This window comes from Sapajus apella, unplaced genomic scaffold (assembly GCF_009761245.1).
Source record: "Sapajus apella isolate SASKATOON/1434 unplaced genomic scaffold, GSC_monkey_1.0 scaffold32, whole genome shotgun sequence".
NCBI lineage: Eukaryota > Metazoa > Chordata > Mammalia > Primates > Cebidae > Sapajus > Sapajus apella.
The window spans coordinates 6,377,109-6,394,027 of record NW_022436972.1 but is presented as its reverse complement, the minus strand read 5'-3'; the positions used below and the strand labels follow the sequence as shown (position 1 = coordinate 6,394,027).

At 36.7% G+C, this 16,919-nt stretch overlaps 1 protein-coding gene across 6 annotated transcripts in view; it reads right to left on the bottom strand.

The window, feature by feature from the left end:
• Positions 1 to 16,919, bottom strand: part of PDS5B (PDS5 cohesin associated factor B) — a 189,788-nt gene that overhangs the window by 120,348 nt on the left and 52,521 nt on the right. For all 6 annotated transcript variants that reach the window (XM_032294443.1, XM_032294448.1, XM_032294446.1 and 3 more), the window contains exons 2-6: positions 14,824 to 14,950; positions 11,394 to 11,597; positions 3,456 to 3,542; positions 3,242 to 3,339; positions 2,471 to 2,597 (exon numbers count right to left, since the gene is read on the bottom strand). In XM_032294443.1, coding sequence (XP_032150334.1) covers positions 2,471 to 2,597; positions 3,242 to 3,339; positions 3,456 to 3,542; positions 11,394 to 11,597; positions 14,824 to 14,931 — 624 coding nt within the window. In that variant the 5' untranslated portion in view covers positions 14,932 to 14,950. The remainder of the gene's footprint in view (positions 1 to 2,470; positions 2,598 to 3,241; positions 3,340 to 3,455; positions 3,543 to 11,393; positions 11,598 to 14,823; positions 14,951 to 16,919) is intronic.

Genomic DNA, 16,919 nt, shown 5'->3' with positions numbered 1-16,919 from the left:
AGGATGGACCTGGACAGGGATTTCCTCTTTTTATTTTTTTTCACTCTAGTCATGGTACTTTTTCTCACTAATCCATAAATTAACGACTTTAACCAATTCTGAAATATTTTAAGCTAACTTCTACTTGAATATCATCTCTTCTCAATTCTCTATTTGTTGTTCTGAAATTACTATTAAATATGTCAGACCTTATCTTTCATCTCACTGTGTCTGTATAATTTCCTGACATCTATTCCAGTTCTCTAAATATCTTTTACATATAATTCAATCAAGATTTCTATTTTGATAGCCATTGTTCTTTTCTTTTCTTCTTTTTTTTTTTTTTTTTTTTTTGGAAACAGAGTCTCACTCTGTCATGCAGGCTTGGGTGCAATAGTGCAATCTCGGCTCACTGCAACCTCTTCCTCCCAGGTTCAAGCGATTCTCCTGCCTCAGCCTCCTGAATAGCTGGGATCACAAGTGCAGGTTGCCACACCTGGCTAACCATTGTATTTTTAGTGGAGAAGGGGTTTCACCACGTTGGCCAGGTTGGTCTTGAACCCATGGCCTCAGGTGATCCACCCAACTTGGCTTCCCAAAGTGCTGGGATTACAGGTGTGAGCCACCGCACCCAGCCATTTTTCATTCCTAATGAGTTTTTCTCCTAATTTTCTCTTTTCATATGTCTAGTTTTTATGTTTTTTAACTCAAACATTTTATCATCAATCCTTTCAAGAGTGTTTATGATATTCTTTAAAAAACTTTGTCAGAATGTTTTATTCAGTGTCATTCACTAAACTACAAGGAGCTAAAGTTATGCAAAGGACTGCAAAATAGTAATTGCCTTGAGAAATTTCCACCGTAAGCTAAATGGACTAAGCAAAAGATTGAATCTGTAAGTAGTTGGTGGAAAGATTCCATCTCCTATACTTAGAGATAGGAAGTTTAGTAGATCCTATGATTCTAGTTTCTGGAAGTACCTACAAGTCCTCTTCCTATAACAAGGCCAAGTAGAAATGTGCATTCAGGAAGGGGGAGTTTATTTTCCCCAACAAAGTCTTTTCCATGACAATTGATGGACGGAGACCTCAGATGCCTCTGGTAGGCAGCTGCTCAGTGCAGAAAGCCAAGATAGATACTTGATTTGTGTCTAGGAGAGTTTATCTTGGCACAGTTGACAGGTGGGTGAGGTTCCAGAGAACTAGAAGTCCAGTCAAGCACCGCCTATTTGAAAGGCTTAGCAGGTCTTCTCCTGGGAATTCAGCCTTCCTCCCTACAGCATTTTGTGGCTGGGTTCATTATCTCTGCCTTCTCACCTGAGCACACAAACAGTAGAGCTTGTGGCATCAGGCCAGGTGTTCATTTGCCCAGAGGAAGTCAGTAGGTGGGCCCCACGCTGATTTTTACAGCTCACTTAATAAAATGGATTAATGGCAATTGTAACTAGATGTGGGCATCAAGGTGAAGGAGACAATGGGACAAGCCTCTGCAAGCCTACTTGTCAGCTTCCCCCCTCCCTCTTGCAGTTACCAGAGGCAGAAGTGAGGCTGGTCTGGTAGAGTCAGGACATGGTGAGCTGCATTCAGAAAGTGCAGCTGGAAGAAGGGAAGGGTGGGAAGAGGAGCAAGATGGCAGCTGACTAGGAACCCCCAGCACACCAGAACCTGTGGATTTTATTTAATAAATATATTATCTGAATTTCTGAGTTCTAATCTTGCTATTTATTGTGTGTGCTAAGTCTCAGGATTTAGAGACTATTTTCTTTAAGAGTATGGAATTTTTTAATTATGAGATCATTTTCAATGAAGCATTATTTGTGACAATGCTGTATAGCTCCACAATGAGACTGTGTCTTGCCAGAGAGGTCTTATATTTGCACAGATAATTACACTGGTGATTCCTGTGCTCCTCTCCTTAACCCAAACCCCTTCCAAATTACAGAACCATATTTCTAACTGGAGAGTGAGTCATTTTCAAAAGTCAAAACAAACGCGCGCACGCACGCGCACACACACACACACACACACACACACACACACACACACACACGGCATCCTGATTAACATCACACAGGCAAGAGACAATGTCACCAACATATCACTTCTCTCCCATTTAGTAGAGACTTTAAATTTACCAGTCCTCTCTATTACATTACCACTGTCTTTTAGTTATGGCCCTACTTGGTTCCATCTTCTGACAGATAAGTTATGTAACAGCATCTAAGTAGCTACTAATTCATTCCCTGAAATACACTCTATGTAAAACTGAATTATCACAAACGTTATTACATGAACTAAATCGACGATTTATTAGTGACTAATAAGTGTATCTTTTTATTACACATTAAACACAATAATATGTATTAATATAACTAAACCAACAGGACCTCTAAAACTAAGGTTAAAGCAGGATAAACCATATTTAGAACCTTAGCACAAATTTTAAGCCTTAATATTAATGGGCATTAGACACATTATACATTGTTACTCACCTTATGAGCAGGTACCAGATTTACTAAAACTGTATCCAAAAGCTCCTGAGACACTGTATCACCTTCACAAATAATAGAGCTCATAAGGTCTACCATATGCATATGAACTTTCTGATTGTGGCCATTGCTGTAATTCAAAGCAGATTTTGTTTCAATTATGACTGAGATATAAGAATTTACTCATAAGATGATACTAACAAGCATTAAACTTTACAAAAATAATACTGCAATATTAAATAGAATTCTATGTAAATTCATTTAAAGCTTCCCTCTCCCACAGCATACGATAGTATAAAAATTATATTTTTAGACTACATTTCTTAGATTTTTCCCTAATTTTCACCTGTCTCACAATCAAAAGTGATTACATCAAAAGCAACTTCAGTTCTGCCTTAAATTCAGAAAACAGAATTGCTTTGAAATTAATTCTAGTAAATAATTTCAAAGAATACACAAAAAGCTCAAATAGCCACATGCATTAAGAAGTCAATACACATTTTCAATAGACAAATAATGCAATCCAAAAGAATTTTATATTGGCCTTATACCACTCCTCTAACCAGTAATTCCATATAATACAAACTTAAGCTCTATTCATTTTTGAAACATCTATAAAAATAAATTTAAATGTGTTAAAAGTTACATCTCTTCTAATATTCATCATATCCTTCTAATATTCATCTTAACAGTTTATGCAGGTCCACCTGCAGGTTCAAAATTTGTTATCTTTACATTTTTTTAAATGTTATACACTTAATAAAATAAACTTACTTTATAACTGAAAATAAGGTTCTGTATAGTTGAGTAAAAATTTCATTGCTATCTTCTAACTCAAAGCATATGTTATATGACTTCACCCAAGCAATGTTCTAAAAATAAGAGGTAAAAAAAAAAAAAGTGAAAGGTAAACATTCTGATTAGTAAAAATATACAAACACAAAAAATCAGTTTAAAATGTCACCTCAAGGTACAAGATATTGCTTACCTCAAGTAAATAAAAATACCTATTGAATTGTGGGCTCTTTGTATCCTCTAGCCCCTTCAACTGTCTTGTTATAAACATAAATATATCCTTAAAAAAAAAAAGACAAAGTGCCATTTAGGTTATGAACACTAAATGAAAATATCCATGAAACTCCTAGATTTTATTCAGGACTTGTGTACATATCAAAATAAACTATAACGAATCAGAAAAAAAAATTTATTTGGCTAAAATTTTTTTTAAGTACATCTTTATATGAATAACATTAAATATCTTACTATCCTTCATAGAAAAACATAAATCATTTACCATAATCTTAAAGTCAAAAAAATTCATCTTATAGCAAAAGTTAAACAAATAGACCTAAAAACCAAGCCAGCTAAGATTTATGCTATTTTTAGAATAAAAAATGTTGCAGTGACTGAGAGCTGATCAGGTTTCCTGGAACAGCAAAATACATGGTAATTACATAGCAAGAATGGTTTAGGAAACAAATTTTTTTTTTAATTGCCAAATGACAATACAACAGGTACCACAAAGAAGCTTATACTCTTAGAAGTCAACTTGTCAAGCTTCCTACTAATCATTGTAATTACTTGCTTTTCCCCACCTTCCTAAATCTATTCCCATCTCATGTTTTTGATTTATTACTGTATCTGCATTTGTACCTGGGTAAAGACAACACTCAATGTCACTCTGAGTCAAGATTTTGTGGAAATAAGTTTCAAGAGAAATGTAGATGATATTCTCAAAAAGTTTTAAAAAAACTTTTTAAAGCTAATTCTGCAAAGGAAGCATGCCAACAATAAGAGAAAAAAATAAAAACATTTCCCTAGAAGTAAAATAATAAGCATATGTTAAATGAAAAAAATTAATATGCAAATAACTGAACAGCTTTTAAGAAAAGTCCTATCAAAAGGACACCCTTCAAAAATGGTTACTTAAGAAAGAACAAACTGAACTTACAGAGCTGAAAAACTCACTTCAAGAATTTAATAACATAATCACAAGTATTAACAGCAGAATCAGCCAAGCTGAGGAAAGAATCCAACAGCTCAAAGTCTGGTTCTCTAAAATAATTCAGTCAGACAAAAATAAAGAGAAAATAATAAATAAGAATGAACAAAACCTTCAAGAAATATGAAACTATGTGAAGAGACCAAATCTACAACTCATTGGCATCCCTAAAAGAAAGAAAGAAAAAACAAGCAACTTAGAAAACATATTTGAGGATATAGTTTACAAAAATTTCCCAAACCTCACTAGAGAGGTCAACATTCAAATCTGGGGAATACAGATAACTCTTGCAAGACACTATACAAGATGACCATCCCCGAGACGCATAGTCATCAGATTCTCCAAAGTCAAAATGAAAGAAAAAATGCTAAAGACAGCAAGAGAGAAAGGGCAGGTCACCTACAATGGAACCCTATCAGGCTAACAGAAGACCTTTCAGTAGAAACACTATAAGCCAAAAGAGACTGGGGACCTATATTCAGTATTCTTAAAGAAATTCAGCCAAGAATTTCAAATCCAGCCAAACTAAGCTTTGTAAGTGAAGAAGAAATTATTCTTTTTAGACAAGCAAATGCTAAGGGAATTTGTTACCACGAGACTTCCCTTACAAGAGGTCCTTAAGTGCAAATACGGAAAGAAAAGACTGTTACTACACATCACAAAAAGACTACTTAAGTACACAGACCACTCACACTATAAAGCAATCACACAATCAAGTCTGCATAATACCCAGCTAACAACATGATGACAGAACCAAATCAGCACATACCAATATTAACCTTGAATGTAAACATGCTAAATGCCTCAATTAAAAGGCACAGTGTGGTCAGTTGGTTAAAGAAGCAAAGCCCAACTGCATGCTGTCTACAAGAGACTCATTTCATATGCAATGATGCTGATAGGATCAAAGAAAATGGATAGAGAAAAATCTACCAAGCAAATGGAAAACAGAAAAAAGCAAGGGCTGCCATTCTAATTTCAGACAAAACAGACTTTAAACCAACAATGACAAACAAGAACATTACAAGCTGATAAAGGGTTCAATTCAACAAGAAAACCTAACTATCCTAAAAATATATGCACCCAACAAAGGAGCACACAGACTCATAAAGCAAGTTCTTAGAGACCTATGAAGAGACACAGAAGACCTACGAAGATGACGACAGAATGATAGTAGGAGGCTTTAGCACTCCACTGACAGAATTAGATTATTGGGCAGAGACAACTAACAAAGATATTCAGGACCTGAACTCAGCATTCGACCAAATGGGCCTAACAGATATCTACAAAACTCTCCATTCAAAACAACAGAATATACATTCTTCTCATCTGCACATGGCACATACTTTTCAACTGACCACATAATAAGCCATAAAACAATCTTCAGCAAATTTTTAAGATGTGATTCACTACATAATGATTATCACATATTTTGAAGTTGACAGCTAAATCAAAAACACAATCCCAGCCAGGCACAGTGGCTCAGCCTGTAATCCCAGCACTTCGGAAGGCCAAGGTGGGTGGATGACTTGAGCCCAGAAGTTCAAGACCAGCCTGGGCAACATGGCAAACCCCATCTCTACTAAAAATACAAAAAGTAGCCATGTGTGGTGGTGTAGGCCTGTAGTCTAAGCTACTCAGGATGCTGAGACAGGGAATTGCTTGATTCCAGGAGGCAAAGAGTGCAGTAAGCCAAGACTGTGCTACTGCACTCTAGCCTGGGTGACAGAGCCAGGGTGTCTTTAAAAAAAAAAACAAAAGGAAAAGGAAAAAGAACACAAAACTCAATTCCGTTCACAATAGCCACAAAAAGAATAAAATACCTAGGAAAACAGCTGCCAAGGGTGGTGAAAGAGCTCCACAACAAGAATTACAAAACACTGCTCAAAGAAATCACAGATGACACAAACAAATGGAAAATCATTCCATGTTCATGAATAGGAAGTATCAATATTACTAAAAAGGCCATACTGTCCAAAACAACTTACAGAATTAAATGCAAATCCTATCAAACTAACAAGGACATTCTTCACAAACTTAGAAAAAACTATTTTAGCCGGGCGCGGTGGCTCAAGCCTGTAATCCCAGCACTTTGGGAGGCCGAGGCGGGTGGATCACGAGGTCAAGAGATCGAGACCATCCTGGTCAACATGGTGAAACCCCGTCTCTACTAAAAATACAAAAAATTAGTTGGGCATGGTGGCGCGTGCCTGTAATCCCGGCTACTCAGGAGGCTGAGGCAGGAGAATTGCTTGAACCCGGGAGGCGGAGGTTGCGGTGAGCCGAGATCGCGCCATTGCACTCCAGCCTGGGTAACAAGAGCGAAACTCCGTCCCCTCCAAAAAAAAAAAAAAAGAAAAAACTATTTTAAAATGTGTATGGAACCAAAAAGAGCCCAAACAGCTAAAGCAATCCTAATCAAAAAAAAAAAAAAAAAGCTGGAGACATCACATTACACAACTTTGAAGTATACTACAAGGCTACAAACAGCATGGTATTGATACAAAAACAGACACATAGACCAATGGAACATAATAGAAAGTCCAGAAATAATGCTGCACACCTACAACCATCTGATCTTCAACAAAACTACAAAAACAAGCAATGAGGAAAGGACTCCCTATTCAATACAAGGTACTGGGATAAGTAGCTAGTCATATGCAGAACTGGACCCTTTCCTCACACCATACACAAAAATCAATCCATGATGGATTAAAGGCCTAAATGTGAAACCTAAAACTATAAAAACCCTGGAAAATAACCTAAGAAATAAGATTCTAGACACAGGACCTGGCAAAGATTTCATGATGAAGATGCCAAAACCAAATGCAACAAAAACAAAAATTGACAAATGGGACCTAATTAAACTAAAAGGCTTCCGAATCACAAAACAAAGAGACAACCTACAGAATGGGAGAATATACTTGCAAACCATACCTTCAACGAAGGTCTAATATCCATAATGCATAAGGAACTTAATTAACAAGCAAAAAACAACCCCATTAAAAAGAGGGCAAAAAACATGAAGAGACACTTTTCAAAAGAAGTATCTCTTTCACACGCTTATGGTTAGTAAGCGTATGAAAAAATACTCAACATCACTGATTACAGAAATGCAAACCAAAACCACAAGGTATCATCTCACACCAGTCAGAACGGGTATTGTTTAAAAAGCTTAAAAAAAAAAAAAAAAAAATGGTGCTGGCAAGGCTACAGAGAAAAGGGAGTGCTGATACATAGCTGGTGGGAATATAAATTAGTTCGGCCATTGTGGAAAACAATTTGGCAATTTCTTAAAGAACTGAAAATAGAACTACAATTTGACCCAGCAATCCCATTGTTGGGGTATACCCAAAGGAATATAAATCACTCTACCATAAAGACATATGTATGTGTATGTTCGTAGCAGCACTATTCACAATAGCAAAGATGTGAAATCAACCTAAATGCCAATCAACAGTAGACTGGATAAAGAAAATATTCCATATACACCATGAAATACTATACAGCCATAAAAAAGAATGAGATCATGTCCTTTGCAGCAATATGGATGGCACTGGAAGCCATTATCCCAAGCAGGAACAGAAAACCAAATACTACATGTTCTCATTTATAAGTGGGAGCTAAAGATTGAGTACATATGAACACAAAGAACAGAACAGTCACCAACATCTTCTTGAGGGTGGAGGGTGGAAGGAGGGTGAGGATAGGAAAACTACCTATTGGGAACCAAGTTTTTACCTGAGTGACAAAAATAAATACACCAAACCCTCATAACATGCAATTTACCTACATAATAAACCTGCAAATGTACGCCTGAACCTAAAAAATTTTTTTAAAAGGTTACTTAAAACAAAAAAAAAGTTACTTTGACAGCAGTACTGTGGAAAATATGTTCTCTATGAATGAACCTTTCCTGGATTGTTAAAAGAGAATGCATGCCATACTGACCCTATGTGGCAATGGAAAGACAACAGTCACTTACAACCTCACCAATTACTGTCTGAACATGAACCCAACTGTAATAAAGGGGTTTGCTGATGACAATAACAAACTGAAAGTGGAAAGGTAAGACTCAAATATCACAATTTTCTTTTTTTTTTTTTTTTTTTTTGAGACGGAGTTTCGCTCTTGTTACCCAGGCTGGAGTGCAATGGCGCGATCTCGGCTCACCGCAACCTCCGCCTCCTGGGTTCAGGCAATTCTCCTGCCTCAGCCTCCTGAGTAGCTGGGATTACAGGCACGCGCCACCATGCCCAGCTGAATTTTTGTATTTTTAGTAGAGACGGGGTTTCACCGTGTTGACCAGGACGGTCTCGATCTCTTGACCTCGTGATCCACCCGCCTCAGCCTCCCAAAGTGCTGGGATTACAGGCGTGAGCCACCGCGCCCGGCCCACAATTTTCTAATATGTATTTAATACTACTGTAGACAAAATATACACAGATATATATACATATGAATTTGGATGCTAATCAAAACAAAGTGAAATCTCTTAAATATTTAGAAAGTATCCTCAAAGTCAATAATGTTTAATAATTAACAATTTTAATAATTTTACAGTCCCCCAAAAAGAAAAAAGAGGCATTCAGAATAAGGCTCAAAAATTCAGGCAGGGGCAGGGGCTCTTGCCTGTAGTCCTAGCACTTTGAGAAGCCAAGGCGGTTGGATGATGAGGTCAGGAGTTCAAGAAGCACCTGGCCGAGATGGTGAAACCCCGTTTCTACTAAAAATATAAAAATTAGCCGGGCATGGTGTGGGCACCTGTAATTCCAGCTACTCGGAAGGCTATTACTTGAACCTGGGAGGCAGAGGTTGCAGTGAGCCGAGATTATACCAGAGACAGAGAAAGACTCTGTCTCAAAAAAAAAATTTTTCATCAGAAAAACTAAATACTTAAAATTTTTCAGCTAGGGAATAATGCACAAAGACCCTAATTTCAGCTATTTTATAGTCTTCTCATAAACTGTCCTGTTATAAACAGAGCAGATATGCAGCTATTTTTTAGAGAGAACTTCTCATTACCCCCTAAGTCCTGAAATAGGTCACAGATCACGCAAACTGGAAAATCCCCAAGAGACGTTAAGTAAATTGTATGGCAGCAGTCTTAAGTTAGGCTTCCCCATCATGAGAATGCCAACAAAACATCTAGTAAGGGAGAGCGACAGCCTACAGCCAAACAAATGGAATCATTCCTTAAACCGATTAAGTATCTGCAAATGAGAAGTTCACATTTAGAAATCAAGCCAGTACCTGGGTACACAACTACACGGACCAGCTTGTATTATCTACTTTCGTTAAAGTCTCTGACCATTCTCAAATCTTACAATTCAATTCCACCTTTAAATGACAAATATTGCCCTCTTCCTCCCTCATCCTAAGATTCTTTCACCAATCAAAATTTAAAACAAGAATGCCAAAAACAGGTTTCACATTCTCTACTTGAATATTGGTAGGCTTGATCAAATAAGCACATTCCTCACTTCAATTATCAAGAACTCCATGAGTCCGAGAACCACGCCTCTTTTTTTTCACCACTGTAAATCCAGTTCCTGACATGTAAGTAACAGTAAGACTTATTAAGTGAAATAAACATACACTGTCTTTATTTTTTCATACTGTGAACTAATAATCTTTCTACAGACTCATTCTCTAACCCATAGTTTCCACAGTTATCTTTCTTTTTTTGAGACAGAGTCTTGCTATGTTGCCCAAACTGGAGTACAGTGGCACAATCTTGGCTCACTGCATCCTTCACCTCCCAGGTTCAAGTGATTCTCCTGCCTCAGCCTTCTCAGTAGCTAGGATTATAAGCATGTGCCACCACACCTGGCTAATTTTTATATTTTTTGTAGAGATGCGAGTTTCGCCATGTTGGCCAGGCTGGTCTCAAACTCCTGACCTCAAGTGATCCACCCACCTTGGCCTCCCAAACTGCTGGAATTACAGGTCTCCACAATTATCTTTTATTGTTGCTGCTTTTAATTCCTACCTGACCTGCCTTATAAACATTCAGCATCTTTTGCACAGCTCTAATTACTTCATGCTTTCTACCAGCATTTTCCTAAATAGATTACTCATGCTATTCCCCTTCTCTTCTGGTCTTTTAAAGATCCTGCATTCATACAGTTTTACTTACAATTACTGTAACCAAGTACTACATGTCTTTTGTACCTTTCCTTAAAATTTTGTTCACTGAATTTTTTTTTTTTTTTAATAGAGACTGGGTCTCACTCAGCCCAGGCTGGAGTACAGTGCTGCTATCTTGGTTCACTGCAACCTCCACCCTCAGGGCACTCAAGCAATCCTCCCACCTCAGCCTCCCAAGTAGCTAGGATTACAGGTGCACAGCACCACACAACGCTAATTTTTCTTTTTTTTTTCATTAGAGACAAGGCCTTGCTATGTTGCCCAAGCTGGTCTCAAACTCATGATAACCCAAGTAATCCTCCTGCCTTAGCCTCCCAAAGTGCTGGTATTACAGACCTGAGCACTGCACCTGGCCTGTATTTTCTTCATAACAATTTTTATCACATCTCCCATTAAATAAACTAGGATTATATATTACAGGCTCATGTTTATACTAGGTATTCTTTTAAATAATGGCCATGATCTTGAATATGGATTTTCAAAAATGAAAAGGAATTGCCCCCAAAATATATTGAAAGAAACAGAGCTAATGATGACATAATACAAAAAAAAAATTATACACTGCATTAATCTACTTCTTAACTTCAAGACTAGAAAGTTTTTGAAAAGTTCTTTAAAAAAAAAAAAAAAAAAAAAGATGAAGTTTAGCAAAAGATTACTGTAGCTAATGTCAAAGAACCCAAGGAAATCATCTAAATGCCTTTCCTCCTATTTTAGTTAGAAAAATAAATCAAAGTATCCGTCAATCTCAGAGTTGTTTAAATCAGTACTTGCCTTTAGTTTATCAGGGGATGTGTAAGGAGCTTCAGGAGCATAAATCCTGAAAATATCAGCAAGGCAGCAGGCTACCAGTAAGCGAACATCTTTATCAGGATGCTTGAGAAAAAAATCTGAAGCAAGATGTAAAGCTAGGTTTAAATAAAGTTCCTTTTCTTCTTCAGAGTCCTGATCCATGTCCATGAAAGTTTTCACAACCATCTATACAAAAACAAAAAAAAATCAAATAATGAAATGCTCCATGTATAAATACAGTCATGTGAATTAAAGGTCATATTAATTGCTAAGGTTAACTTCAAATGAACATACTTTCATTTTTCTGCAGAAAGTCTCTATTTGAGAGAACATAATCCTTCTAAAACTAAAGGTAAACTTTTCTTTAAAAGACTAAAATATTTTTTCATTTACCCAAAATATCTGCTAACCAGATTTTTAAAGTTTAAATTAGCCTTACGTAGTAGTCATTATTGGAAGAATCCCAATAGAATATTTGTGGAAACTTCTGGGTTCACTTGTAAAACTGGACTAAAAGGAGTATGTTCTTAAGAATATCACTTTTTTTTTAATAATATTTCGAATCCTTTCTTGAGAAGAAAAAAAGAAAACCCTAAGATGACAATTTTCCATTTAAGCCATTAAACCACTCCAGTCACATGGTTTTATTCAAGAAAGGATGTTTAAAGATGCATCCCTAAACACTGAAAAGCTACTATGAAGTAACTACCATAGCATCCAACAAAATATTTCTTGTGCTGCAGTAAAAGAGAATATGAGATGGATAATTCATTAATTCAGTGGCACATGTAAGTTAAGCCCAAGGAAGCTATAAGAAGTGGTTCATTTTTCAAAAATATTTCTATAAAAGGTGAATAGAAAATAGAATGGTGAGGAATGGTATAGTACAAATGCTGAGAAGAGCTTTCTCTGATTTCAATATTAGTAATTACAATGATGACCTCAGTCTGCACTATTCCTACATCAGATGAAACAAAAATTGCCTAAATTTGACAGGAACCAATATTTAAATAGAACTCCAAGGGAAAGGTGACCATCCAGCATCCACTAGGTGGTGCTGCAAATACTAGGCAACAAGTGGCACTGGCCACAAAGGATCAATGTTGAATGTCTTGGTCCTTTATGCTGCAAGGATTTCCACTTGCCATCAAGCTAGGTTTCTGAGTAATAAATGGCTCAATTTCATACTGAATTCTCAGAGCAGCTGTGGAAAACACTGTTCCTCACAGAGCAACCTCTCAGTTCTATTATGCCAGATACCAGAACCAAAGCAGACTAATCCTTCTGACCTGGCACTACAGTTAGATAAGGGTATGATGTGCAGGTCTTACAACTTTTTTATTTTATTACTTTTAAGATTTATGGTTTGATTGCCTATGTGTTTAGGAAAAACCACAAAGGGGAAAAAAGAGCTACGTGCATGTGCATGGAACTATTTATTTCTGTAGATCTCTTAACAAAAGAGTAAGAGATTAAGCATATTTTGAATAAAACATCACAAGAAAAAAAATTTATAAACAGTGTCACCTTACATGTTAACAAATGGTTATAATGTATAAAACTTACATGGGTACTTGTACATATCATCCCACACAATTTTTTTTTATATTTTTCTAAGAAGGAGGATGTTAAAAATAATAGGAAGTATAAATTAGGAAAATAAATGAGAAAAAAGTATAACTGGATTACTGTCAGACATAAATGTCCACAAAATAATGAAAGCATATTTACAAACACTAAATATGAGTACTGAGGCAATCATTCCACCAACAATAACCACAAAGTTTGTTAAAGGTCCAGAAAACGAGAATTCTTCACTACTATATACAACTCAAATGCTATTATAAAACTCATTAATAACTCAAGAGTCCTCCAAATTAGAAAAGATGTCTGAGGAAAAACATCTCTAAAGGACACTAATGCTAACCAGTTTGTAAGTGTAGGGACTGGCTGAGTTCAAGATTAGTTTCTCAGCAAACAACAGGAATGTTCACTTATTCTTAGTATAAACAAATCTAAGGTAATAAATGTATTAGTTTCTCTAAAAATGCAATAGGTCAAGAGAAGGTAAATACATAAAAATGAAGCATGTCACATACAGAAGGGGTTTATAGCTTGACTATTCTTAATAAAATATACACAAGTTCCCAACTAGGTAAAATATACACCTATTAGTAAATTTAATCTGCTCAAAGATGATTTTCCTTTGAATAATAAACATCTGGCACCTGACATTCCAACACTTTAAGTATAAATAAACATATATATTACAATATTAAGACTTTATGTGAAATGTATGATAGTATTAGCATCTTTTTCTCCTTATAAAAATTCCTATACACCATGTAGCAATAAAAAAGAGTATTTGTTTTTAACCCCTGGATCTTCAATGATTAATTTAGGTAAGTTTTTCAGCCCTGACATGCAGGTAAATAGTAATATATCAAGCAACATACATATCTAGGTAGATACAACCTCGAAAGGAACAAAATGCTCAAAAATGAAGACCATCTAAACTAACTGATCAGCTTAACATTCTCCTTGGACACTACGCTCCTTTATCCACTTTAACAATTACAGCCGGGCGCGGTGGCTCAAGCCTGTAATCCCAGCACTCTGGGAGGCCGAGGCGGGTGGATCACGAGGTCAAGAGATCGAGGCCATCCTGGTCAACATGGTGAAACCCCGTCTCTACTAAAACTACAAAAAATTAGCTGGGCACGGTGGCGCGTGCCTGTAGTCCCAGCTACTCAGGAGGCTGAGGCAGAAGAATTGCCTGAACCCAGGAGGCGGAGGTTGCGGTGAGCCGAGATCGCGCCATTGCACTCCAGCCTGGGCAACAAGAGCGAAACTCTGTCTCAAAAAAAAAAAACAATTACAGAGACCATCAACACCCTAAAGGAAAAGGTGAAAATATTATTCACACACATATGAAGACAACCTAGTTTCATCTATAGAAGTTCACCAGCAATCTTGAACTTACTACATGTCAGAGGGAGAAGCTAAAAGTGAAGCTCTTTGACCTACTTTGAAAATAACTTACAAGAAAGTAGTATACAGCCTGATTACTCAGTATAAAAACTCCCTTAAAGTGGTTGTCTTTAGAAACTAAATGATATATAGGAGAAAGGAGACAACTTTGTACAGACAAATAGAAATATAAGAGTATTGTAGACTTGTTCTTTATAATCAAGTACAGGAGATCCTAGAAAATATAAGCTTTACCTTTCTAACTGCTGTCCCATTAATCACAGACAAATAATCTCCACTGTTCCTATATACCCTACTCCCTTAGATCCTTTCTATGTCATTTGTGCTTTGCTTTTTCAAGTTACCCTAACAAGATATATTATAGCCCCATATGATTTACACAGATTTACACAGATGTCCAAAAGAACATAATTTTACTCACCTTTAATCGTCTCACCATCTCCTCTTTAGATATTTTATCAGAGATTTCCTTGACCCCAGGCGGATATGTAATTTTTCCATCATTGGTCCTAGTCTTTGAGTGAGCCATGACAGAAATATTTCTACCCCTAAAACAAGAAAACTATTAAATGTAAACCAAAAAACAGATATAAGCATTCTTAACAAACATGAATGGTAACCTTCCCCACCAACCAAAATTTATAACTACATCCTAATTATAGTAATTTACTTTACCATTTAATGAAAATCACTATACTGAACATTTCCCAAAATTATTTTTAGAAAAACAAAACTTATTTTTACTTTTATTTCCTCAGTGGCAAGCTATGCTATTTTTCCCTAACCCTCCAACCTATTAAAAAAAAAAAAAAAAAACTACATATACTAGAGAAAAAGAATCAAAAATAAATCTGTTTTGAAAGCACCACAAACTACCCAAACTAGAACCTAAGAGAAAATGGGAATCCAGGGAAGTAAGTGGGAACACTGGAACATTATAGCTACTTATACTCTGAAAGCATTTGTCAATTCTGACAAATGTGGGATTCAGTTTTGATGGTCTTATAAGGCAAGGGAAACAGAGGTAAACCTTTATCTGTCAAGGCAGAGTGTCAAATAGGAAACTCTCCTGGCATTAATGTAGACCACCACCCTACCCAAAGAAAATATACCTGCAATGGAGAGGGTAAACTAGAAATGAACACCTCTTTCTCCCAGCCTCCCCCCACTCAGGGAACCGCTGAGAAGACTGCTTTGGTGCTAAACAGAGAAAGGCAATATGAATACAGGGAAAGAACAGGTAATTTGTTTTGACCATGGGCCTGCACACTTGCTGAGGTTCATATGACCTAAGTGGCCCAGAGACTCTCAAAACATGAACTCAGAGACTCCCAGTTAATAATGGCCCCAAGCACCTAACGTAAGTAAATCCAAGTCCTGCCTAGAGAAAGGTGTTTTCATCCTAAGTATCAAAGAATCCCCACTATGATGTTTCTAGAACAATGAGCAGTATCAAGTCAAAAATAACCAAGCAACTATGAGGGAGAACCAACAAAAACACCAGACAACAAAAACAGACTCACAATTTTTGTTATACTACTACTATAATCTTTAAGATTGCAAAGATTGCAAAACTACTATAATCTTTAAGAAATAAAAGACGGCCAGGTGTGGCTCACGCCTGTAATCCCAACACTTTGGGAGGCCAAGGCAGGCGGATCACCTGAGGTCAGGAGCTTGAGACCAGCCTGGTCAACATGGCAAAATCCAGTCTCTATTACAAATACAAAAATTAGCTGGGCATGGTGGTAGGCGCCTATAATTCCAGCTACTTGGGAGGCTGAGGCAGGAAAAAACACTTGAATCCGGGAGCCGCAAGTTGCAGTGGGCCAAGTTCACACCACTGAACTCCAACCTGGGCGACAAAGCAAGACTCTGTCTCACTAAATAAATAGATAGATAGACAGACAGACAGACAGACAGACAGACAGACAGACAGATAGATAGATAGATAGATAGATAGATAGACAGACAGACAGACAGACAGACAGACAATTCCAAAAATATCTGCAGGAAATAAAAAATATGTAAATAATAAACTAAAAGTTTAAAAAATATATTTAAAAAACAGAGCTTCTAAAAATTAAAAAATACAATTACTGAAACTGAAAATTCAACAGGTGAATGTATTTGCAAACATGAAGGTTTAATCATTAAAGGCCAGGTGCAAAGGCTTATGCCTGTAATCCCCGCACTTTTGGAGGCCCAAGCAGGCAAATCACTTGAGCCAGAAGTTTAAGACCAGACTGGGCAACATGGCAAAATCTCATCCCTACAAAAAATATAAAAATCAGCCAGGCATGGTGGCACACCCTGTAGTCCCAGCTATTATGGAGGCTGTGGTAGGAGAATTGCTTGAACTTTGGAGGCGGAGGTTGTAGTCAGCTGAGATTGCGCCAATCCACTCCACCTTGCCTCAAAAAAAAAAAAAATAGATTTAACGAACTGAAAGAAAGGTCAGAAGAAATCTGGAGTGCAACACAGAGAAATATACAACTGAAATACAGAATAGAAAGG